General features: G+C 44.9%; 1 protein-coding gene across 22 annotated transcripts in view; it reads left to right on the forward strand.

The window, feature by feature from the left end:
- ttn.1 (titin, tandem duplicate 1) overlaps positions 1-23,617 on the forward strand; it is a 173,208-nt gene that overhangs the window by 147,738 nt on the left and 1,853 nt on the right. For all 22 annotated transcript variants that reach the window (XM_041068717.2, XM_055504775.1, XM_041068719.2 and 19 more), the window contains 34 exons: positions 83-379; positions 513-1,100; positions 1,268-1,570; positions 1,719-2,015; positions 2,114-2,401; positions 2,511-2,816; positions 2,975-3,277; positions 3,375-3,680; positions 3,776-5,539; positions 5,655-5,948; positions 6,073-6,357; positions 6,455-6,754; positions 6,839-8,905; positions 9,002-9,304; positions 9,408-9,713; positions 9,888-10,178; positions 10,263-10,562; positions 10,720-11,025; positions 11,123-11,425; positions 11,512-11,793; positions 11,914-12,507; positions 12,631-12,918; positions 13,017-13,316; positions 13,394-13,696; positions 13,804-14,106; positions 14,194-14,778; positions 14,868-15,170; positions 15,340-15,639; positions 16,024-16,599; positions 16,675-16,980; positions 17,171-17,776; positions 17,851-22,865; positions 22,987-23,143; positions 23,230-23,316. In XM_041068717.2, the coding sequence (XP_040924651.1) occupies positions 83-379; positions 513-1,100; positions 1,268-1,570; positions 1,719-2,015; positions 2,114-2,401; positions 2,511-2,816; positions 2,975-3,277; positions 3,375-3,680; positions 3,776-5,539; positions 5,655-5,948; positions 6,073-6,357; positions 6,455-6,754; positions 6,839-8,905; positions 9,002-9,304; positions 9,408-9,713; positions 9,888-10,178; positions 10,263-10,562; positions 10,720-11,025; positions 11,123-11,425; positions 11,512-11,793; positions 11,914-12,507; positions 12,631-12,918; positions 13,017-13,316; positions 13,394-13,696; positions 13,804-14,106; positions 14,194-14,778; positions 14,868-15,170; positions 15,340-15,639; positions 16,024-16,599; positions 16,675-16,980; positions 17,171-17,776; positions 17,851-22,865; positions 22,987-23,143; positions 23,230-23,316 (19,212 nt within the window). The remainder of the gene's footprint in view (positions 1-82; positions 380-512; positions 1,101-1,267; positions 1,571-1,718; positions 2,016-2,113; positions 2,402-2,510; positions 2,817-2,974; positions 3,278-3,374; positions 3,681-3,775; positions 5,540-5,654; positions 5,949-6,072; positions 6,358-6,454; positions 6,755-6,838; positions 8,906-9,001; positions 9,305-9,407; positions 9,714-9,887; positions 10,179-10,262; positions 10,563-10,719; positions 11,026-11,122; positions 11,426-11,511; positions 11,794-11,913; positions 12,508-12,630; positions 12,919-13,016; positions 13,317-13,393; positions 13,697-13,803; positions 14,107-14,193; positions 14,779-14,867; positions 15,171-15,339; positions 15,640-16,023; positions 16,600-16,674; positions 16,981-17,170; positions 17,777-17,850; positions 22,866-22,986; positions 23,144-23,229; positions 23,317-23,617) is intronic.

Genomic DNA, 23,617 nt, shown 5'->3' on the forward strand with positions numbered 1-23,617 from the left:
TGACATTTCCTCATGTAGTTGTGTGTAGCCTTGTTTGCTTCCAAAAAATATGTTTAATGAAACGTTATGCTCCCTCTTACAGAGGTACCAAGTGTACCTACGAAACTAGGAGTTGTGAATGTTACCAAGGACAGCATTAGCATTGCCTGGACAAGACCAGAATATGATGGAGGTAGTAGAGTCACAGGATATCTCATTGATGCCCTGGAGAAGGGACAGACAAAGTGGGTAAAGTGTGCCACAGTGAGAACCCTGACCCACACAATCAAGAGCCTAAGGGAGGGTGCTGAGTACTTTTTCAGAGTCCGTGCTGAGAACCATGCTGGACTTAGTGAGCCAAAAGAGATGATAGTCCCTGTTATCGTCAAGGAAATTCACGGTATAATATTCTTTACATTTTAAGTTTTACTTACCCTGCTTACTTTATTTTGATTTTCATTCAGATTATATGAAAAGAAAATCGTATTTCTTTTTTACATTACTCATCAGGGCCCTGTTTTATATTTCAACAGAGGCTCCAGAATTCAATTTGAAGAACTTCCCCAAGAAAACAGTTTATGTAAAAGCAGGATCTGACTTGACCTTTGAAATTCCTCTGACTGGCCGGCCAATGCCTAAGGTCACTATGTCCAAGAACAACGTTGTCATTAAGGGATCTCAGAAGCTGCTGACTGAAGTAACACCAGACAGCTTAATTATCGCTCTAAAGGAAAGCAGTTCAACTGATGCTGGCAAATATGAAGTCACGGCTTCAAATGCTGGAGGTACCACCAAGATCTTTATTGTCTTTGTTGTTCTGGACAGACCTGGTCCTCCAGTTGGCCCAGTTGAAATAGGCGAGGTTGGTGAAACCACAGTGTGTCTTAAATGGGCTCCTCCAGAGTATGATGGTGGTAGTCCTGTTACCAATTACATTGTTCTGAAACGTGAAACAAGCACTCCTACCTGGGCAGAAGTTTCAACAACCATTGCCAGAAACTCAATCAAAGTGACAAAGCTGACCAAGGGAGAGGAGTACCAATTCAGAGTCAAGGCTGAAAATCGTTATGGTGTCAGCGATCACGTTGACAGCAAACCTGTCACTATAAAGCTTCCATACAGTAAGTCCTTTTGGCTGTTAACTGTAAATTATGGAAACTAGAAATCAGTTAACTAGAGTGATTTTACCCTATTACAGTATGTTTTACTACAACTATTTCCCAATAAAACCTACTCATGATATTCCATATTTCTGAATTATCATATACATAAAAACAATTGGTTACAGCTATTCCTGGACCTCCATCAACACCATGGATCAGCTATGTATCTAGAGAGAGCCTGACAGTCTGCTGGAATGAGCCTGTAAATGACGGTGGGAACCCTGTAATTGGATATCATCTTCAGATGAAGGAAAGGAGCAGCATCCTTTGGCAGAAGGTCAATAAAACAGCAATCCCAGGAAACCAGTGGCGAGTCACAAACATCTGTGCAGGCCTTATCTATGAATTTAAGGTGGCAGCTGAAAATGCTGCAGGTATTGGAAAGATGAGCAAGACATCTGAAGAGGTGCTTGCTATTGATGCCTGTGGTAAGTGTTTCTAATTTAGACATACAGCCTAAAACCCTAAAAGGGGTGCTAAGTCCAAAATATATAATATAATTATTATTATTTCATTTCAAGAAGCTTTTTTGTTGTTGTGACAACAAACAAATTGTTGTATACTTTAATTTACCAGAGCCTCCAGCAAATGTCCATATCACAGAAGTCACTAAGAACTCAGTCAGCCTGGCCTGGCAGAGACCCCCATTCGATGGTGGCAGCAAAATTACTGGCTACAGTGTCGAAAGGAGGGAAGCTCCCACTGGAAGATGGGTGAAGGCCAACTTCACAAATATAATTGATCTGGGCTTTACTGTATCTGGACTGAGTCAAGATGAGTCTTATGAATTCAGAGTGTTTGCGAAGAATGCAGTTGGGTCGGTTAGCAATCCATCTATTGTTGCCGGTCCGGTCACTTGTGTCGATGCATGTGGTACGTTTTCTTTTTTTATTTCTATCTACTGTTATTTGTATATTGTACTTTTATGACATGCATAAGTTTTATATATAATAATATCATATGCCATGCAGGAACCCCAGCCATTGACCTTCCTCCTGAGTATCTGGATGTGGTTCAATACAAGGCTGGAGCTTCAGTAAAGCTCAGAGTTGGACTCATTGCCAAGCCGCTACCAACCACTGAGTGGCTCAAAGATGGAAAAGAGTTGGTGGCGTCTTCTACTGTCTCTGTTGAAAGCACAACAGACTCTTCCGCTGTTATAATCAAGGATGCAACCCGATTTGACACAGGCTCATATGAGCTTAAGCTCAGGAATGTTTTTGGATCAGCCTCTGCAACCATCAGGATTGAAATCCTAGGTATTCTGAAACTCTATTCTTGTCAGTTTGAGCTGAAATGTTCTTTTAATGCAAAACTTGCATCATTTGTTTGTTGTTTATTAGTTTTTCCATATTTGCTTTCTCCTAGACAAACCTGGGCCCCCAGCTGGCATCATAAACTTTAACTCCGTTACAGCAGATAGAATCATCCTAAATTGGGAACCTGTGCCGGAGTCTGACCAAGGAGGCTCCAAAGTGACCCATTACATTGTTGAGAGGCGTGAGACCAGCCGTATGGTTTGGTCAACAGTATCCGACAAGCAGGAGCAAACCCACATCACTGTTGGGAAGCTTGTGCGTGGAAATGAATATGTGTTCCGTGTCATGGGAGTTAATAAGTATGGAGTTGGCGAGCCACTGGAATCAGAGCCTGTTATTGCAAAGAATGCCTTTGGTGAGTTTTTGGCATTAGAGTGCAATCAGTTTGCTGCCATGTAAAGTTATCTTTTGAATATATCTTTAGTGATCCCATTTTATAAAAGTGTATATAGAATTTGTCACATTTTCTTAAAAAATTTTGACACTTGCATCATTGTTTTTTTTTTATTCTAGTAACCCCTGGCCAGCCTCGCACTCCTGAGGTAAATATCATCACTAAGTCCACTATGGTGGTGGAATGGGACAAACCAGGTGTAGATGGGGGTAGCACTGTGACTGGTTACTACCTGGAAAGACGTGACAAGAAGAGTTTGCGCTGGATAAGAGTGTACAAAGACCCTGTCACTGACATAAAACACACCGTCTACCACCTAACAGAAGGAAACGAGTACCAATATCGTGTCTGTGCAATTAACAAGGCTGGAGAGGGGCCATTTTCTGACTCATCGGACTTTTACAAAGCTGCTGACCCAGTTGGTAAGTACTACATTTTTAAATAAAACCTAATAATTGTCATAATCGTCATCATCATCAAAAGTATATACCTTCTCGAAATAAAATGTTTTGTGTACAGATCCACCATATGAGCCTTGCAAGCTAAAGATAGTGGATTCCACAAAGACTTCCATTACCTTGGGTTGGTCCAAACCCGAATGGGATGGAGGCAGTGAGGTCACCAGCTACATGGTGGAGAAGCTTGTTGAAGGAGAGAAGGACTGGGCTATGGTTACCTCCAAGGGAGAGGTCAAGACAACAGAGTACACGGTCCATGATTTGAAACCAAATGTCAACTATTTCTTCAGAGTCTCAGCTGTGAACTGTGCTGGCCGTGGGGAGCATTTGGAGATGACTGAGCCTGTGCAGGCTAAGGATATTTTGGGTAAATTAATAACTGCTATTAAAATTATGCTGTGTTTTCAGTTTTGCACTCAAATACACATAGCTTTGATACAGTACTTGTCCTAATTTTCCCAGAGGAGGCCCAGATTGACTCAGATGTAGCCATGAGAACTCATTACATTGTGAAGGCCGGAAAAGATGTGGAGCTATCTGTACCTATGAAGGGCAGACCTGTTCCGACTGCTTCTTGGAGCAAGGGAGAAGAATGCATTGATTGTAACAACAAGTATGAGTTCCACCACTCAGACACGACCACAGCTCTTGTAATGCGTGATGTGACCAGGCTTGATACTGGAAAATATACAGTTAGGATTGACAATGGAGTTGGAGAACCCAAGACACTGACCCTGTCAGTTAAGGTTCAAGACACTCCAGCTCAGTGCAGGAACCTGGTGTTTAAAGATGTGACCCGTGGAAAGGTTACTCTCAGCTGGGACCCTCCACTTCTTGATGGTGGTGCAGAGATCACAAACTATGTTGTTGAGAAAAGGGACTCCTCCAAGAGGTCCTACTCTGCAGTGACAACCAAGTGCACAAACACAACATACACTGCTGAAGATCTCTCAGAAAAGACATCCTTCTTTTTCCGCGTGTTAGCAGAGAATGAGAATGGTATTGGTGATCCATGTGAGACACTTGAGCCTGTGAAGGCAACAGAAACTCCAGGGCCAGTCAAGGAAGTCTCTATGAAGGATTCATCCAAAACATCCGTCACATTGCAGTGGCTTAAGCCTGATTATGATGGTGGCAGTGTAATCTCTGACTACATTATTGAGAAGAAGCTCAAAAATGAGGACTGGTCGATGGGAGGAACTAGCCGCCAGTGTGAGTTTGAGATCAAGAAACTTAAAGAGCACTCAGAGATGTTTTTCCGAGTTGCTGCCAGAAATGAGAAGGGACATAGTGACTTTGTCGAGATTGGGCCAATCAAAGTCATTGACTATATCATCACACCCGAGGCAAACCTGGCAGAATATTCAAATGGCTGCATCAGTGTTCGCCTGGGTCACAATGTGCACATTGAGCTGCCATACATAGGTAAACCAAGACCTTCTATTCTGTGGCTGAAGGACAACTTGCCTTTAAAAGAGAGTGACCAAATACGTTTCAAAAAAACTGAAAACAAAGCCACACTAACAATTAAGAATGTGAAGAAGGAAAATGAAGGCAAATACACCTTGACCCTTGACAATAAAGTCAACAGGAGATCCTTCCACATCAATGTCATTGCACTTGGACCTCCATCAAAACCCACTGGACCTATCCGACTTGATGAAGTGAGAGCCGAGAGCATCATGATCTCATGGGATGAACCCGATGACTATGGCGGTGGAGATATCTCTTGCTACACTGTGGAAAAGCGTGATACCTCCCAGTCTGACTGGAAGATGGCCTGCTCCAGTGTGGAAGGTACTCAATTTAAAATCATCAACCTCATCAAAGGTGTCCAGTACCAGTTCAGAGTGTGTGCTGAAAACAGATATGGTGTCAGTGAGCCTCTGGTCTCGCAGATGGTCATTGCCAAGCACCAATTCAGACCACCTGGCCCACCAGGAAAGCCTGTGGTGTACAATGTCACCAATGATGGCATGACCATTCAGTGGGAAAAACCCATCTATGACGGCGGCACCCCTATTCAGGGTTACCATGTACAGAAGAAGGAAAAGAACAGCATCATGTGGCAAAAGGTGAACATCGTGCTGATCAAGGAAATGGAGTACAGGATTCTGGAGCTCATTGAAGGTCTTGAGTACTCTTTTAGAGTCTATGCACAAAATGATGCTGGATTTAGCCGAATGAGTGATGAGAGCAAGTCCACTATGGCCGTTAGTCCTGTTGGTGAGTGAAAATTACTAAATTGCCTTGATATACAGCTTTATGTAAAATTAAAAACTGAAAAAAGAAAATATTGTGTCATGAGAATAAGTCAAACTGCATATCTCATATCTTTCAGATCCTCCTGGACAGCCCGATTATATCGATGTAACTAGTGACTCTGTGATACTAAAATGGGAGGCACCCAAACGTGATGGCGGTAGCAAGATTACTGGCTACAACATTGAGAAGCGGCAAGGACACGGACGCTGGTTTAAGGCCAACTTGACTGATGTACATGAGTGCCAGTATAGAGTTACTGGATTGGCAACAAATGAACGTTATGAGTTCAGAATCATTGCCAGAAATGCCATTGGTGTTGTTAGTCCCCCATCCAACTCCTCTGGAATGATTGCAATCAGAAGTGAAAATGGTGAGTAATAACAGGACCTGATTTTAATGTTAGTACCTGACTTTTAGTCAGCGTAAACCCAGCCATGTGTTAGCTCTGTTAAACTGAGGACTGCAGATTAATGCCTACTATGTCTCCAAACCAGCTACTCCAAATATCGAGTTTGGACCAGAATATTTTGAGGGTTTGACAGTCAAGGCAGGAGACAACATTAGGTTAAAGGCGACTATCACAGGACGTCCAGTTCCCAAGGTTACATGGTACAGAGATGGTGTGCAAATAACCAAAAAGATGATGGATGTCATCAGCGTAGCTGGGTCCAGCACTCTCTTTGTTAGGGATGCTGACCGCACACACCGTGGCCTTTATACTGTGGAGGCTACCAACAGCTCCGGGAGCAAAAAGGAGGACATTGTTGTTCAGGTTCAAGGTATGTTTTCTGTATATATACAGTTATAATACAGACCTTTAGAGTAAACCTTTATTTACTCATTTTGTCACACCAATCTCATCTGTATGTGTTACAGACACACCTGGGGAGCCAGTAGGACCCATCACTTTCAGCAACATTTCAGAGGGCAAATGCACTCTGTCCTGGAACCCTCCAGAGAATGATGGCTGCTCTGGAATCTCACATTATATAATTGAGAAACGTGAGACTGCCAAGATTTCCTGGGCCTTGGTTACTGATGAATGTAAAGTGTGTACTTTCAGTGCAACAAAACTCATCAAGACCAATGAGTACCAGTTTAGGGTCTCTGCTGTTAACAAGTTTGGAGTTGGTAGACATTTGGAATCTAGCCCCATCATTGCTCAGATGCAATATAGTAGGTGTTTCAAAAGTTCAAATTTTTAAGACCAAATTCAGATTTCTGCACGTCAAATTAACAAATCAAAATTGCTTTCCCCAGCTACTCCTGATGCTCCAGGCACGCCGGAAGCCACTGAATTGACGGGAGAGAGCATCACCCTGTCCTGGACTCCTCCAATATCTGATGGAGGAAATCCGATTCAGTACTACATCTTGGAAAAACGAGAGAAAAAGACTGTACGGTTCTACAAGGTCACCACTAAGAAACCCATTGTGGAATGTGCTCACAAGGTGCTGCACCTGACAGAGAATATGGAATACGAATTCCGTGTCATAGCTGTAAATGATGCTGGTGTTGGAGCTCCCAGCAACATCTCCATACCTATTAAGGCCGCTGAACCAAAGGATATTCCTTGTGCTCCATCTGTGGTGTGTGTGTCTGACTCCACCAACACCTCCATGAGCCTGGAATGGAGCAGGCCAGCAGATGATGGTGGCATGGAAATCCTGGGCTACATTATTGAGATGGTGAAGGAAGAGGAGAAGGAATGGATGAGAGTAAACCAAGAGCTGGTGGCAGAAACAAATTATGTAGTGACTGGTCTACAGACAGGAGCCAAGTACAAGTTCCGTGTAGCAGCTGTAAATCATGTGGGCAGAGGCGAAGGCAAGGAGACTGAAGAGCCTGCTCAGGCCCTAGACAGGCTAACAGCGCCTCAGGTGGATATTGATGCCACTTTCAAGCAGACACACATTGTCAAGGCAGGAGATTCTGTGTGCCTAGGAATCCACTTCAGAGGAAAGCCTACTCCTGCTGTCACCTGGGTGAAGGAAGAACGAGAACTAAGTGTCATGTCAGAGATCACAAGTACAGATGGTTACAGTTCCCTAAGCATTGAGAACTGCTCCAGAAATGATACAGGCAAATATACTGTTAGTTTAGAGAATCCCAGTGGTAGCAAGGCCATTACATTCACCGTAAAGGTTATGGACACTCCTGGGCCTCCACAGAGTGTTACCTTTAAGGAAGTGTGCAGAGGATCAGTCACACTTATTTGGGAGCCTCCAGTCAATGATGGCGGTGCCCGGATCCATCACTATATTGTTGAAAGGCGTGAGGCTAGCCGTCGTACTTGGCAGCAGTCTGGTGGCAAGTGCACACAACACAGTATGAAGATTCAGGACTTGCTGGAGGGAGTGCCATACTTCTTCAGGGTCTCAGCAGAGAACCAACACGGTGTTGGTGAGGCATTCGAGCTGCCTGAGCCTGTCACCGCCACTGCAGAGCCAGCATCTCCGAAGCGAATGGACATCCTAGACACTACAGACAATTCAGTGTCACTGGGCTGGCTGAAACCTGAGCATGATGGTGGCAGCCGTATCCAGTGCTATGTACTAGAGGCTAGACCAAATGGCACAGATAAATGGGTTGTTGTTGGAAACACCAAAAATCTTACTTATGTGGTTGAAAATCTCAACAAGGGCGACGAGTACGACTTCCGTGTAAAAGCTAAGAACGAAGCTGGCTACAGCAAGCCCAGGGAAACTCTGGCTCCGGTGCTGGTAAAGGAACCTCACATTGAACCTGCCGCTGACCTCAGCGAGATCACCAACCAGTTGGTCACATGTAGATCTGGTAGCACCTTCGTCATCGATGTACCCATCAGTGGCAGGCCTGGTCCTAAAGTCACCTGGAAGCTAGAAGAAATGAGGCTGAAGAGCTCAGACAGAGTATCTATCAAAGTATCTAAGGATAGGACCAGCATCTCAGTTAAGGAAGCGATGAGAGGTGATGGCGGTAAATATTACCTGACACTGGAGAATGTGGCAGGAACCAAGACCTTCACTATTGAAGTCAATGTTATAGGTAGACCCAGTCCTCCAACTGGACCTGTCAAAATCTCCTCTATTACCTCTGAGTCCTGTGTCATAAACTGGGAACCACCAGAGGATGATGGTGGCACTGACATCACCAACTATATTGTGGAAAAGCGTGAGTCTGGCTCCACTGCTTGGCAACTGATCAACTCTAGCGTGAAGCGCACATCTCTTTATGTTGGTCACCTGACCAAATATATGCAGTACACATTCAGGGTGTCTGCCGAGAATAGATTTGGTGTCAGCAAGCCCACTGAGTCGGAGACAATTGTTGCAGAGCATCCTTTCAGTAAGTTATACTCCATAAGGCGATGTCTTTACATAATCAACAAATATACTACATGAGTGCTTTCAATAACAAAATCTTATCCTTTTTTAATGAAAGCACCTCCTGGCCCTCCAACAAAGCCTTCTGTCTTCAACATCACTGCTAATACACTGACGATTAAATGGGAGGAGCCTTACCATGATGGTGGAAGCAAGGTGACAGGCTACTGGATAGAAAAGAAGGAGAGGAACAATATTCTGTGGGTGAGAGAGAATACAATTCCTTGCTTTGAGTGCTACTACAAGGTGGAAGGTCTGGTTGAGGGCCTGGAGTACCAGTTTAGGGTGTACGCCATGAACAGTGCTGGGCTGAGCAAAGCCAGTGAGGCCTCCAAAGGAGCAGTTGCTCAAAACCCAGTTGGTGAGTTTTGACATATTTTAGTGTGACACAGCCTCTAGTGGCTTACTACAGTACATTCTGTGGCTCAAACATGTCTAACAAAAAACTTTGCTCAAATGTTTAGACCCACCAAGTAAACCAGAAGTCACAAATGTTACAAGAACCACTGTCTCCCTCAAATGGTCTGCTCCACTGAATGATGGTGGCAGTCCTATTGTGGGTTACATCATTGAACGCAAGCCATACACTTTGACTGGAGAGGGACGCTGGCTCAAGTGTAATTACACTAACGTGACAGACACATTCTACACTGTCACTGCCCTGGGAGAGGGGGAGCCCTACGAGTTCAGAGTCATTGCCAAGAACACCAACCAAGTCTTCAGCAAGCCCTCTGAGTCCACTGGGTCCGTGCAGTGCAAGACTGACTTTGGTACGATTTTGCAATTGTAATCCAATACAAACAGCATGTTTGTATTGTACATATTTTATTTTGTGTCATTGTGTTCAACATCTAAAGTCTGGTAGGTTTATTTCAATGGAAATAGTCATAACCAAGGAATGCTATAGTAACGTGGTTCATAATCATGCTGCCTTTGTTCAACAGAGCCTCCAAAGGCACAACTGGACAGTAAACTCCTGTCGGAAACTGTGACAGTAAGAGCTGGTTCAGACCTGGTTCTTGATGCTGCAGTAGGAGGTAGGCCTGACCCAAAGGTTTGCTGGTCCAAGGGTGACAAGGAACTGGACTTTTGTGAAAAGTACCATCTGCAGTACACTTCAACCAGGGCTATGGCAATCATCAAGTTCTGTGACAGAGACGACACTGGAAAGTACATTCTTACAGTCAGGAATGTAAGTGGAACCAAGACTGCTGAGGTCAACGTCAAAGTGCTAGGTACGTTGTTTTTAGCTTCAGCCATTCATTCAGTTAATTGAAATGTTGTGGAATATAATTTGTTGTCATGCATTTTATGTCCAGATACTCCCGGAGTGTGTGAAGGCAGTATTGACATTAGCAAGATCACTGACGAATCATGCACACTTAGCTGGAAGCCTCCTCTGGAGGATGGTGGTGATGACATCTCACACTACATTGTGGAGCGGCGTGACACTAACCGCCTCAACTGGGTCATCATGCATGCGGAGTGCAAGGAGATGACATGTACCATCACTGGACTGTTTAAGAACACGGAGTACCTATTCAGAGTCCGGGGTGTCAACAAATATGGAGTTGGAGTGCCCCTACAATCAGGGCCTATGGTTGCCAGAAACACTTTCAGTATGTGCATTATTACAAATGTTCAAGCCTACTTTCTGCTTTTATATTTAAAACAAAATCTGTCTAATCTAATGCTCAAAAGTACTGGATTCTTCTGCAAATTTAAAACCAAATCAAACCTAATACTAATACTATACTGTTCTCGTGCTTTCTTCAGCTGTGCCAAGTCCCCCAGGTCCTCCTGAGATCCTGGTTTCAGGAAAAGATTTTGCTACCATCCAGTGGCTGAAGCCAGAGAGTGATGGTGGCAGTCCATTGATCCATTACCTGGTGGAAAGACGTGAGAGAAAGAGTGCTCGCTGGGTAAAGGTGAATAGGGATGGCACTTACTTGGACACCACGCTGAAGGTGTCAGCTTTGACAGAAGGTAACATCTACCAGTTCAGAGTGACAGCAATCAACAAAGCTGGGGAGAGTGAACCCAGTGAGGTTTCTTTGTATGTTGTCTGCAGAGTGCCAACATGTAAGTTCCATTGTTTTTAATCATATTAATCAACATTATATGCAAATGAAGATCAGATGATTGAACAGTGAATTTTTTCATTGTTGTTTCCTCTCAGGCACCCCAGCTGCTCCATCTATCCCCCGTATCACTGATACCAACGCTGACAGGATCAGTCTAGCCTGGTCCCGCCCTGTGGAGGATGGAGGAGCCGATGTGATTGGCTATGTCTTGGAGATGAAGGAGGCCAAAGCTGAGGAATGGAAGAGGGTCCATGAAAAGACCCTCCGTACTGCAGAATCTGTGGTAACTGGGCTTTCTGCAGGCAAAAAGTACTGCTTCAGAGTGGCTGCAATCAACATCAATGGCACCGGTGACTTCAGTGAACCCTGTGCTGAGACAGAGCCAGTAGAAAGAATTGGTGAGAGTGGAATGCAAAATTATCACCTGTCCTTAACATTAGATGGCAAATTGTCAGTTACACCGTAAAACTGTTTTCCTACACAGAAACTCCCGACTTTGAGCTCCATGATGATCTGAAGAAGACGATTTGTCTCCGTGCTGGAGGCTGTCTGCGTCTTTTTGTCAACATCACTGGTCGCCCCACTCCTGCCATCACTTGGAGCAAGCCTGGTGTGGACCTCCACAACAGAGGGTTCATTGAAATCACCAACAAATCTACCACACTCATCATAGATAAAGTTAATCGCTATGATGCTGGCAAATACACACTGGTGGCTGAAAACCCTGCTGGAAAACAGGAAGTAAACATTTTGGTCAAAGTCTATGGTACGTGGGTTAATATAGCTAGTATAACTATAAGTTACATAAAATGTTAGTTTTATTAGATGGATTTTATTTGCCTTCTTTTGATAATGTGTTAACTGCAGAATGTGTATTTATTGTTAGATACACCTGGACCAGCTGGGCCAATCAAAATAAAGGAGCTGACAAAAGAATCTGCCACCATCTCCTGGGAGGCTCCCACTGTTGATGGTGGTGCTCCTGTCAACAACTTTATCATTGAGAGGCGTGAGGCCTCCATGAGAGCTTACAAGACCGTTACCTCTAAGTGCAGCAAGACATCATACAAGATTGATGGCCTAATGGAGGGAATGCTGTACTACTTCCGGGTCCTCCCCGAAAACATTTATGGCATAGGAGAGCCCTGCGAGACGCCTGACGTTGTACTTGTCTGCCAGGTGCCTTTGTCCCCGCACAAACTGGAGGTGATTGACGTTACCAAGAGCACTGTTACCTTGAGTTGGGAAAAGCCAGAGCATGATGGCGGCAGCAGACTGACAGGCTACGTCATTGAGGCCTGCAAGTTTGGCACTGACAAATGGATGAAGGTTGCCACATTAAAACTCACAGATGTTGTACACACTATTGAAAAGCTGAATGAGAATGAGCAGTACCTGTTCAGAATCAAAGCAATCAACAGCAGAGGTGCCAGTGAGCCCAAAGAACTCGTTACAGGTGTCACTGTACAAGAACAGAGAGGTGAGACCTAAACGTAACAAACTTACAAATAAAGTGGATCAATGGAACATGCTTCAAAACTTAGTTTACACAAAAGCATGTTAGGAATTGATCTCAACTACTACATGTGTCATTCTATTCCAGTGATGCCCACAGTGGATTTCTCCAGTATTCCCCAGAAACTTGTGAACGTCTTGGCCGGCAAGACTCTGGAGCTGGACTTTCCCATTATCGGTAGACCCCCTCCCGTCTGCTCCTGGTACTTTAGTGACAACAAAATGAAAGTCACAGACCGTGTAAAGATCAAGAGCACTGGCAAGTTCTCCAAACTGACAGTATCTGACACGACTATCGACGACACTGGTGACTACACACTGGAATTAAAGAATGCTGTTGGTGCTATCAGCGAGGTCGTCAAGGTCATCGTTCTCTGTGAGAAACAAACTCTTATTTCATTGTCATTATCACATTTATTTGACCCAGTTGTATCCAATTTCAACCAATTTATTTATTCCAATACCTTTTACCAGCTAAACCTGATGTACCAAAGGGACCCATCAGGTTTGACGAGGTTGATGCAACTACTGTAACATGCAGCTGGGATCCCCCAGTCAGAGATGGAGGCGCTCCAATCAGTGGCTATGTGGTGGAGCAGCGTGATGCTCATAGACCAGGCTGGATGCCTGTCTGTGACTCTGTTAGCCGACCAACTTTCAAGTTTGACAATCTAATTGAGGGAGATGAGTATGTCTTCCGAGCAGCTGCCACGAATCGCTACGGCACTGGAGAATTCCTGCAGTCGGATATTATTACTTGCAGGAGCTTGAAGAGTAAGATGTCTTTCCCCCTTGTGACTGTCAGCTTATATTGTTTTGCAGTACGGTAACACGTTTCTTCACCTCCATAGATGTGCCTGGACCTCCTGGCCGCCCAACAATATTTGATGTTTCTCGAGATGGCATGACTGTGGTATGGCATCCTCCAGATGAAGACGGTGGACTTGAGGTTTCTGGATACATCATTGAGCGCAAGGAAGTTAGGTCTGATAGATGGGTCCGTGCCAACAAGAACCCTATCACAATGACCAGATACAGATCAACAGAGCTCATTGAGGGCCTGGAATATGAACATAGAATCATTGCTGTCAATGCTAGAGGAATTAGCAAAGCAAGTCTGCCTTCCCTTCCAGCAGTGGCCACAGATCCAATTGGTAGGAGAACATTTTGACAACAGATATGTTTCACTTAAACCATTCATTCTGTTACAGTGGTGTCACCAGCAACTAGAAACATTGGCATGCTTTTTGTCTTCACTTAGATCCACCTGGCTGTCCTCAGAACCCAAGAATTACAGATACCACCAAATCCACTGTATCACTGGCTTGGAGTCCTCCCGATGAAGAGGGAGACGCACGGGTGGATGGTTACCTGATTGAGATGCAGAAGGTAGGCAGTATGGCCTGGATCAAGTGCAATACTACCCCATCTTTGATCTGTGAGTACACACTTACCAACATGCCACAAGGAGAGGAATTCAAATTCCATGTGATGGCCTGCAATGCTGGTGGTTCTGGAGAGCCTGCTGAAGTGCCAGGAACCATCAGAGTAACTGAGATGCTTGGTAAGAACCTATGAAGTACACTTATACAGTAATAATTTGTAAACGTTTTAAACAAATACTGAATAAAAATGAATCTTTCTCCTCTAGAATCTCCGGACTATGATCTAGAGGTGAAATACAAAGATGTGTACGTGGTCCGCCAAGGAGGAGTCATAAGACTTTCTGTGCCCATTAAGGGTAAACCCCATCCAATCTGCAAGTGGTCAAAAGATGGAGGTAATGTGTCCTCCAAAGCCATGATTGCTTCCAGTGAGGATGCTACTGAGCTAGTGATCAAGGGAGGCGAGAGAAGTGACTCTGGTGTGTACGACCTCCTACTTGAGAACAAAGTTGGCAAGAAGAGAGCCCAAATCAAGGTAAAAGTTATCGGCCGTCCAAGTGCTCCAGGAGGACCAATGATCTTTGAGGAGGTCCAGGCTAACTCTGTCAAGGTGTCCTGGAATTCACCCACTGATGACGGTGGCTCAGAGATCCTGGGTTACATTGTTGAAAGGCGCGAGGCATCCAGAAATGCATGGTTCACTGTAGACTCTAGAGTAACTGACACTCAGCTGGTTGTCAAGGGCCTGAAGGAGGGAACACAATACCTTTTCAAGGTCACAGCTGAAAACACCTTTGGAATAAGTGCCTCTCTAAAGTCAGATCAGCCACTGGTGCCCAAGACTCCTTTATGTAAGTGCCAGTATTCCTTAGCCAGAAGTGCTTTTAAACTCTATAACATCATTAAGTTTTGAATAAGCCATCTTTGTGTTTAAAACTAGGTCCTCCCGAGCCTTCTAGTACCCCACCAGAGGTAATGGACGTCACCAAAAGTTCTGTGGCCTTAGCCTGGTCCAGACCAAAGGATGATGGGGGTTCTGTCATTACTGGCTACTTTGTTGAGTACAAGGTTGTGACTGATGAGACATGGTCCCGCCACCACACTAAGGTCCTCTCTACCATGTTTACACTGCACGGACTCACCCCTGACACAGAGTACCAGTTTCGCATCATTGCTGTCAATGACATAGGCGAGAGTGAGGCCGGTCCTCTGTCTGATCCAGTCACATGCAAAGATCCATTTGGTGAGTCAGCAACCTCTAAAAACAACAATTATTGTGAATAATTTAGTTTCACACACAGCAAAATAAACATAAAAGATTAAGTGAAAATATAGTCACAGAGTTAGTTAGAGTTAGTTTTGGTACAACATTAAAATATGATCACTAAGCAAACCTTTCTTTTGCTATTCAGACAAGCCAAGTCAGCCAGGTGAGATCGATACAGTGAATGTGACAAACAACTATATTACCATCCGCTGGCAAGCTCCAGAGTGTGACGGTGGAAAAGAGGTACTGGGCTACTGGCTGGAGTGCAGGAAATCCACTGAAAGCACTTGGAAAAAATGCAACAAGCAGAGACTTAAGGAAATAGAGTTCACCATGCCAGGACTGGCTGAGGCCACAGAATATGAGTTTAGAGTATTTGCTGAAAATGAAACAGGAATGAGTCGCCCTCGTAGAACTGCTGCGTGCATCAAGACCAAACTAAGCGGTGGGTACAATGTATTTTTAGGCATTTATAGAACTTGTATTTTATGTTGATACACTGACATTTCCTTGAAAGAAAACTTAACTGAGTTTCAGTGGGGGTTGACCAAAACAATCTCGGGTATAAGAATGAAGGGACACTCCATAATTTTTATGCAGAAAAATTATCATTTAGAGCACTAGTTGTAGTCTGTGAGCCCAATGCAAAAGGGCATCTGGGCTGTTTTAGAGGCTTTTTGCAGAGGAATAAATGACAATTTCTCTGCATAGAAAATATGGAGCAATTTGAGTGTCCCTTCATTCTTAAATACTACCCAAGATCGTTTTGGCACCCTGTGAAAATCGGTGAAGTCTTCCTTTAAGTTTTCTCCTTGCCTTTTATTTCCAGTGGAAGCTAAGCCAAGCCTGAGAAAGGAAATGGATGAAGTAACTGCTAAGCTTGGTCAGCCTGCCGTCATGAAGTGCCAGATTATCGGCAGACCAGTTCCTGAAATCAAGTGGTATCATGCGGGCAAGGAGATTGTTCAGGCTCGAAAGTATGAAATGAGCTCTGATGGTCGTAACCACTCACTGTCCATCATGACTGACCAGCAGGAGGATGAAGGCGAGTACACGTGTAAGGCTATTAATGATGCTGGAGAAGCTGAAACCACAGGGACCCTGGTCTTGGAAGCTGCTCCATCCTTCCACCCTAACTACCCTCTGAAGGACACCTACTATGCTGGTTTGGGAACCACTCTGCGCATCCACGCCGTCTACATCAGCCGCCCTGAACCAAAGATTATGTGGCTGCATGAGGCAAAGACTCTGGAGAACACAGAGGAGATCAGCATTGAGACCACTGAGCACTATACACATCTGGTCATCAAGAATGTGCAGCGCAGAATACATGGAGGCAAATACAGGATTAGACTACACAACCACTTTGGCAGAGCTGACACAGCATTCACCGTTGAAATCTATGGTTTGTACATTTAACTTTCATTAGAGCAAGTCCTGTCAAACATGTGTGGGATAACTGTATTCCCTCTTTTTCCAGACAAGCCTGACATGCCTCAGGGTCCCATTGTCTTGGATGCTCTCCTGAAGAACTCTGTCATCATCAGCTGGAAGCCCCCCAAGGATGATGGAGGCTGCATGATCACAAACTATATAGTGGAGAAGCGTGAAGACAAGGAGGGAGCAGAGTGGGAGCTGGTGTCATCCTCCATCAATGGAACATCTTGCCGTGTTCCCAACCTTGTTGACAGTGCTGGTTACTTCTTCCAAGTGTACGCTCAGAATCGCTATGGCAGCAGTGAACCACTGAGGCTCACGTCACCTATTCTCATCAAGAGTCAACTAGGTACGTTTTCTTCAGACTCAATTCATGTTTCAAAGTACTTCATAAGTTTTGATTTTTGTGGATAATATATAAAATGTCAAGTTGACAAGTAATGTCAAGACTGTGAACACTTAATGAAATAGGAACAACTTAATTAGATATTAAAGTCAAAAGCCAACGAACAAACAGAATTTGATATTCCTGCCTACAGAAAAACCATCGCCGCCTCTGTCACCAGTTGTTTCTGGAATCACCAAAGATTCTTGCGTGGTATCCTGGAAACCTCCACTCAGTGATGGTGGCTCCAAGATCAAGAGCTATTGCCTCGAGAAGAAGCAAAAGAAAGACAAGAAGGAATGGGCCAACTGGACTCCAGTGACCACAGACGAGATTAAGCAAACTGTGTACTCTGTGAAGCGCCTGACCGAGGGCGCTGAATGCATCTTCCGTGTGAAATGTGAGAATCTGGGAGGAGAAAGTGACTACAGTGATGAGACTGCTCCCATTGTCCCAGCAACATCTGTTGAGATCCGTGCTCCTGCCTTTAAAGAGGAGCTGAGAAACATGAGTGTGAAATACAAAAGCAACGCTACCCTTGTCTGCAAGATCATAGGACAACCCAAGCCTGTGATCAAATGGTTCAGACGAGGAAAGGAGATCCATTCTGATGGACAGAAGATCAAGATACAGGAGTTTAAGGGAGGTTATCACCAGTTGGTCATCACTGAGGCAGATGAGGAAGACTCCACCGTTTACCAGATCAGAGCCACTAACCAGGGAGGCTCTATCTGTGCTACAGTGTCTCTGGATGTTGAAAGTAAGCGCATGCATTTATTATTAAACCAATACCAATAAAGACATGCTCCTAAACATCTGCTTTTTTCATTCTAGTCCCTGCTAAGATCCACCTGTCAAAGAACCTTAAGGACAAAGAGGCCATCCCTGCCCTGCGTGGAGAAGTGGTTAACATCAAAATTCCTTTCAGTGGCAAACCAGATCCTGTCATTACATGGCAGAAAGGACAAGATCTCATTGACAGCAATGGTCACTACCAGGTCATTGTCACCAGATCATTCACTTCTTTGGTATTCCCCAATGGAGTGGAGAAGAAGGATGCTGGCTTTTACATTGTCTGTGCCAAGAACAGATTTGGTATTGACCAGCAGACAGTGGAGCTGGATGTTGCTGATGTTCCTGATCCTCCACGTGGTGTCAAAGCCAGTGATGTTTCACGAGACTGTGTGTCACTGAACTGGGTGGCTCCAGCAAATGATGGTGGCAGCAGAGTCATTAGCTATATTATTGAAAAGTGCCCCACCACTGCCGAAAGGTGGCAGCGAGTTGCCCAGTCTCGTGACACCCACTACACTGTTGTCAATCTTTTTGGAGGAACCAGCTATCAGTTCAGGGTCATTGCAGAGAACAAGTTTGGACAGAGTGCTCCATCTGAGACCAGCGGACCTGTAATGACAAAGGAGGACAAATCCAGGGTTCTTCTATATGACAGGGAGGTTGAAGATACGGGACGTGTACCAAAGGGCAAGGCTCCACACTCAGATGCTAAGAATCTACACAACAAATATACCATTGCAGAAGAGTTGGGTAGAGGTCAGTTTGGCATTGTTCACCGCTGTGTTGACATCAGCTCTGAAAACACTTTCATGGCCAAATTTGTCAAAGTAAGAGGTTCTGATCAAGCAATAGTCAAAAAAGAAATTGCAACACTGAACTTGGCAAAACACACCAATTACCTCCTTCTCCATGAGTCATTTGACAGCCCAGAGGAACTGGTTATGATCTATGACTTTATATCTGGTGCTGACATCTTTGAGCGTCTAACCACAGCTGAGTTTGAGTTTAATGAGCGTGAGATTGCCAACTACATAAGGCAGATTTGCTCAGCTCTTGAGTTCCTGCATGCTCAGAGCTATGGGCACCTTGATATCAGACCAGAAAACATTGTTTACACTACTAGAACTAGCTCTAATGTCAAGATTATTGAGTTAGGCCAGGCCAGGCATCTAACTCCTGGAGATCAGATCAAGATTCAGTATACCACTGCAGAATATGCGGCCCCTGAGATTCACCAATGTGACATGGTAAGCACAGTCACTGACATGTGGTCTGTTGGTGTACTTGCCTATGTACTCCTCAGTGGACTCAATCCCTTTACAGCTGAAACCAATCAACAAATGATTGATAATATTTCCACTGCAGCTTACAGCTACGATGACGAGTCCTTTAAGCAGGTTAGTGTTGAGGCTTTAGACTTCACGGACCGGCTAATGACAAAGGAACGCAAGCATCGTATGACAGCTGCCGAGGCTCTGGCACATCCTTGGCTGACCAAGCCTACAGAGGATATCAGCACCAGAGCAATCCCAACAGGCAGACATAAGCGATACTACCAGGCCATGATTAGGAAAGAGTGGAACACTGTTGTCTCTGCAGCTCGTGTGGCCAGTGGAGGTGCCATCAGATCCCAGCGTGGTGTTTTTGTTGCAAAAGTGAAGATTGCGCCATTTGAGCATGGTCCTGTTGCAGGTCAAATTGCTCATGCAGTTGCGAATGAGGGAGACGATGTCAAATTCATCTGCAATGTTGACAACTATGATAGTACTACTGAAGTTACTTGGTACTGTGGCGTAAGGCAACTTGAAGTGGGTGACAAATATGAATGCGAGTATGAGGATGGTCTGGCTTTAGTCACCATTCACAAAGTCACAAGAGCAGATGATGGCACTTACAGATGCAAGGTTGTGAATGAGTACGGGGAGGACAGCGCCTATGCAGAGCTGTTTCTCAACAGTGTCCGGTCATACCGTGACTTCTTCACCACACGTGTGGTCAAGAAAACAAAGCGCAGAGTGGACACTGCTAGGATGCTTCAGAAACCACCAGAGTTCACCCTCCCACTGGTCAACTGCATCGCCTACATAGGTGAAAATGTGCGCCTTGCTGTCACCATCACTGTTCACCCTGAGCCTCGTGTCATCTGGCATAAATCTGGACAGAAGCTTATCCCTGGACAGGATGATAGAAAATACACCTTCATCAGTGACAAGGGTCTGTACCAGATGATAATCCACAACCTGGAAAAAGACGATGATGCTGAATACAGTGTTGTTGCCCGCAACAGGTATGGCGATGATACCTGCAAGGCTCGTCTCACTGTTGTTCCTCGCCCTAAACCAGCAGACCTCACTTTAAGGCCCATGTTCAAACGCTTGCTTGCTAATGTCGAGTGCAGAGAAGGCCAGAATGTACGCTTTGAGTTTCGAGTATCTGGCCATCCCTCCTTGAAGTGGGAAAAAGATGGCACACCTTTAGCCTTTGGACCATCTATAGAACTTGTTCGTGAAGGTCTGGATTACTTCATCCTTCATGTTAAAGACACACTCCCTGAGGACTCTGGTGTATACAGAGTTACCGCTACTAACTCTGCTGGATCTGCCAGTTGCCAGGCTACACTCAAAGTAGAGCGTGTCACTCATGTGAAGAAGGAATATGAGAGTGAAAAAGAGAAGGACAGAGTTTCTGGAAAAGAAGAATTAGACAAAAAGGTGAGGCTCTCCCAGATTATGGCCGGCACTGTTGTTACACCTTTACCACCTACGGCAGTACAAGCCATCAGAGAGGCAGCAACCATGTTCAAACCTGCTGTGATAAGCAAGAAGGGCGAAAAGACTGCAGCTGAGATACAGAAAGAACAGGAGGAAAAGAAGAAGCGTGCAGATGAGAAGAGACTACGTATGCCCTATGTCGTACCCACGCCTCGTGTCATTAACCCAGCTGCTCTTCAGGAGGATGTGGAGATAAAGCACTTTAAGCCACTTTCAGACATGAAATGGTACAAAAAGCTGCGAGATCAGTATGAGTTCCCAGAGCCTATGGAAAGAATAAAGCAGAAACGATTGAAACGTATTCGCCTCTCAAGGTGGGAGCAGTTCTATGAGGTGCCTATCAGAATCAAGGACCAGTATAAGCCAAAGTGGCGCATTTCGTCCATGACACAGGATGACCTGGAGACTGTGAGGCCTGCAAGGCACCGCACTCCATCGCCAGAGATGGACGCCTACCACAGGATGAGGAGGAGGTCCCTGGGTGATCTATCAGATGAGGAACTGCTGCTCCCTGTGAATGAGTACCTGTCCATGAAGCGAACTGAAGAGGAGAGGCTTCGTCTAGAGCAAGAGCTGGAGCTTGGCTACTCAGCCTCTCCACCGAGCCTCAGCCCAGTTCGCTTTGAGCTGTCTTCCCTTCGTACCTCATCCCCTAGAAAAGTCCAAGCTCATGATGAAGAAGGAGAAGGCGTCCACAAATACGATTTCTACCGAATTCCTTCTAAATTTGAAGCTGGCCCAAGTTTTGTTGATCTCCGCCAGCGTCATGACAAAGCCACATACAACCCCCCAAGACAGAAGCAGAGAGTGTATGAAGAGAAGGAAGACCAGGAGCTGCTGCAGCCACACACAACTGCTCAGAGAATCACTTCCTACAAGAGTGAACTCAAACGCATGGAATTTGAGGAGAAAATGCGAACCTCAAAAAAGGAAACAACAGTCGCTGTTGCAACAATATCTGAGGAAATTGAATCTGAGCTTTTAACAACTTTTACCTCAGAATATTTTCCTAAACCTATCAAAAAAGTACCAATGACTGATCCACGGATATCACCTACCCCTGTAAAACCTGTGAAGACAGACGTGGTCCTTCCTAAAATTGACTTTGCATCTAGGTATGAAGAGAGGAAACAGGCTCTGAGATCAGAGAGAAGATCAGTGGAGACAAGGCTGGAGGTGGTGACAAAGGCTGCCTTCAGCCTTGATTGTGCCCCACGCATCACTATCAGGATGCGATCTCATCGTGTCCCCTATGGTTCCAACACAAAATTTACCCTGAATGTCCAAGCCAAGCCTGAGGCTGAAGTCACATGGACACACAATGGGAAAGAGATTTATCAGAGCAGCAAATACCTTATGACCAACATCAGTGGAGTTTTGACACTTGCGATTAACGACTGTGTGACGGAAGATGCTGGAACTTATCGTGTGTTCTGTAAGAATGACAAAGGCGAGACATCGGACTATGCCACACTGGATGTAACTGGAGCAGAATATGCTGCTTTACCTTCACTCCGCAGGGACGAGGAGCCCCCATCCTGTCATGTACCAGAAATGACCAGAACGGAGGTATATCATGTCTCCTCCTCTAAAACTGGAGCTGAGCTAGATACAGAGACCACCACTGCCATTGTTCCTGCTAAGATTGTTACCAAACCACAGTCCCTGACTGTAAAGGAAGGAGATCTTGCCAGATTTGGATGCGATGTGGATGGTGAACCAACACCTTCCATCATCTGGATGCATGAAGGAGCAGTTGTTGGTTCTTCTGCTCGTCACCACATCGTTTCTACTCAGTACAGCTCCTCTTTTGAAATCTCTGCAGTAGAAATGTCAGATGCAGGCAGCTACACTCTGCTTGTAGAAAATGCTGGAGGCAAACAGGAAGCTCATTTTACTCTGACCATCTGCAAGGGTGACATTTTGGAAAAGTTAATCCCCCCTGCCAGAGTCACCTCCCCAGAGGCAAAGTCTCCTGAACCAGTCAAATCCCCACAGAGAGTGAAATCGCCTGTGCTGATCAAGTCCCCTCAGAGAGTCAAGTCTCCAGTCTCACCAAAATCACCAACACCAAAGTCTCCTACTCTCAAATCTCCAACTGTATCTGAGAAAGATCACATTACTAAATCACCAAAGAGAGTCATTTCTCCAACTGATGAAAAGAAGCCTTCCTTCTCTGTTAATCTGAGCGATGTCAGTTTAACCACTGACTCTATTGTCAAGCTGTCAGTTAAGGTAACAGGAGAACCCAAACCCACAATTTCGTGGATGAAGGATGGAAAGGTAAAAAAATGGAGCATATTTACTCAAGCTATAATTTTCAATTATTGAAGTAAAAAAAAGAAAAAACAGAGGGTACATAGTAGAACATAGTAAAATATGTCCATGTGTGTCTGTCCAACAGGAACTTTCTCAGGGTGGGAGGTATGAAATCTTTGAGGAGGACGGGTCAGCTCATCTGGAGATCTATGAATCAGGCGTGTCTGACTCTGGTGTGTACCGGTGCACTGCTACCAACAGTGTCGGAACAGTGTCAACAATTTGCACTGTCACTGTACGAGGTGAGATGCAGCATCTTTTTTATTACTTCAACTGCAGCAACAAGCCTTTATAGGCTTTATTTAATATACACAAACGTTTGTTTCAGACACAAGTCCCAAAGCACAAGATCCGTTCTCTGCGGAAGTTCTTAAACAGGAAGTGGTTTCTGGAACCTCATCCTTCAACGTCCTCAGTAAGTTTGACTGCATGCTACACACCTATGCCTCAGGTTGGTATTAGCTTTAGCATCTGAAACTGCCACAGTAATGACAATCAAAGGCAGAGGCCTATCCCAGCTTCCACTGACCCTGCAATTACCTGTCATTTGTCTGTCACTAGTTCCTAAGACACATTCCAGCAATGTTTGAGTCGACACACAATTTATTTTCAAATAAATAGAACTTCTAATGCTACGCACCACACCCACCGCTTCCTGGTACAAGAAAGAAAAGAAAGATACTGGGTCAGTTTACTGAGAGGTCACAAGGGAAAAA

Source organism: Betta splendens, chromosome 21 (assembly GCF_900634795.4).
Source record: "Betta splendens chromosome 21, fBetSpl5.4, whole genome shotgun sequence".
Classification (NCBI taxonomy): domain Eukaryota; kingdom Metazoa; phylum Chordata; class Actinopteri; order Anabantiformes; family Osphronemidae; genus Betta; species Betta splendens.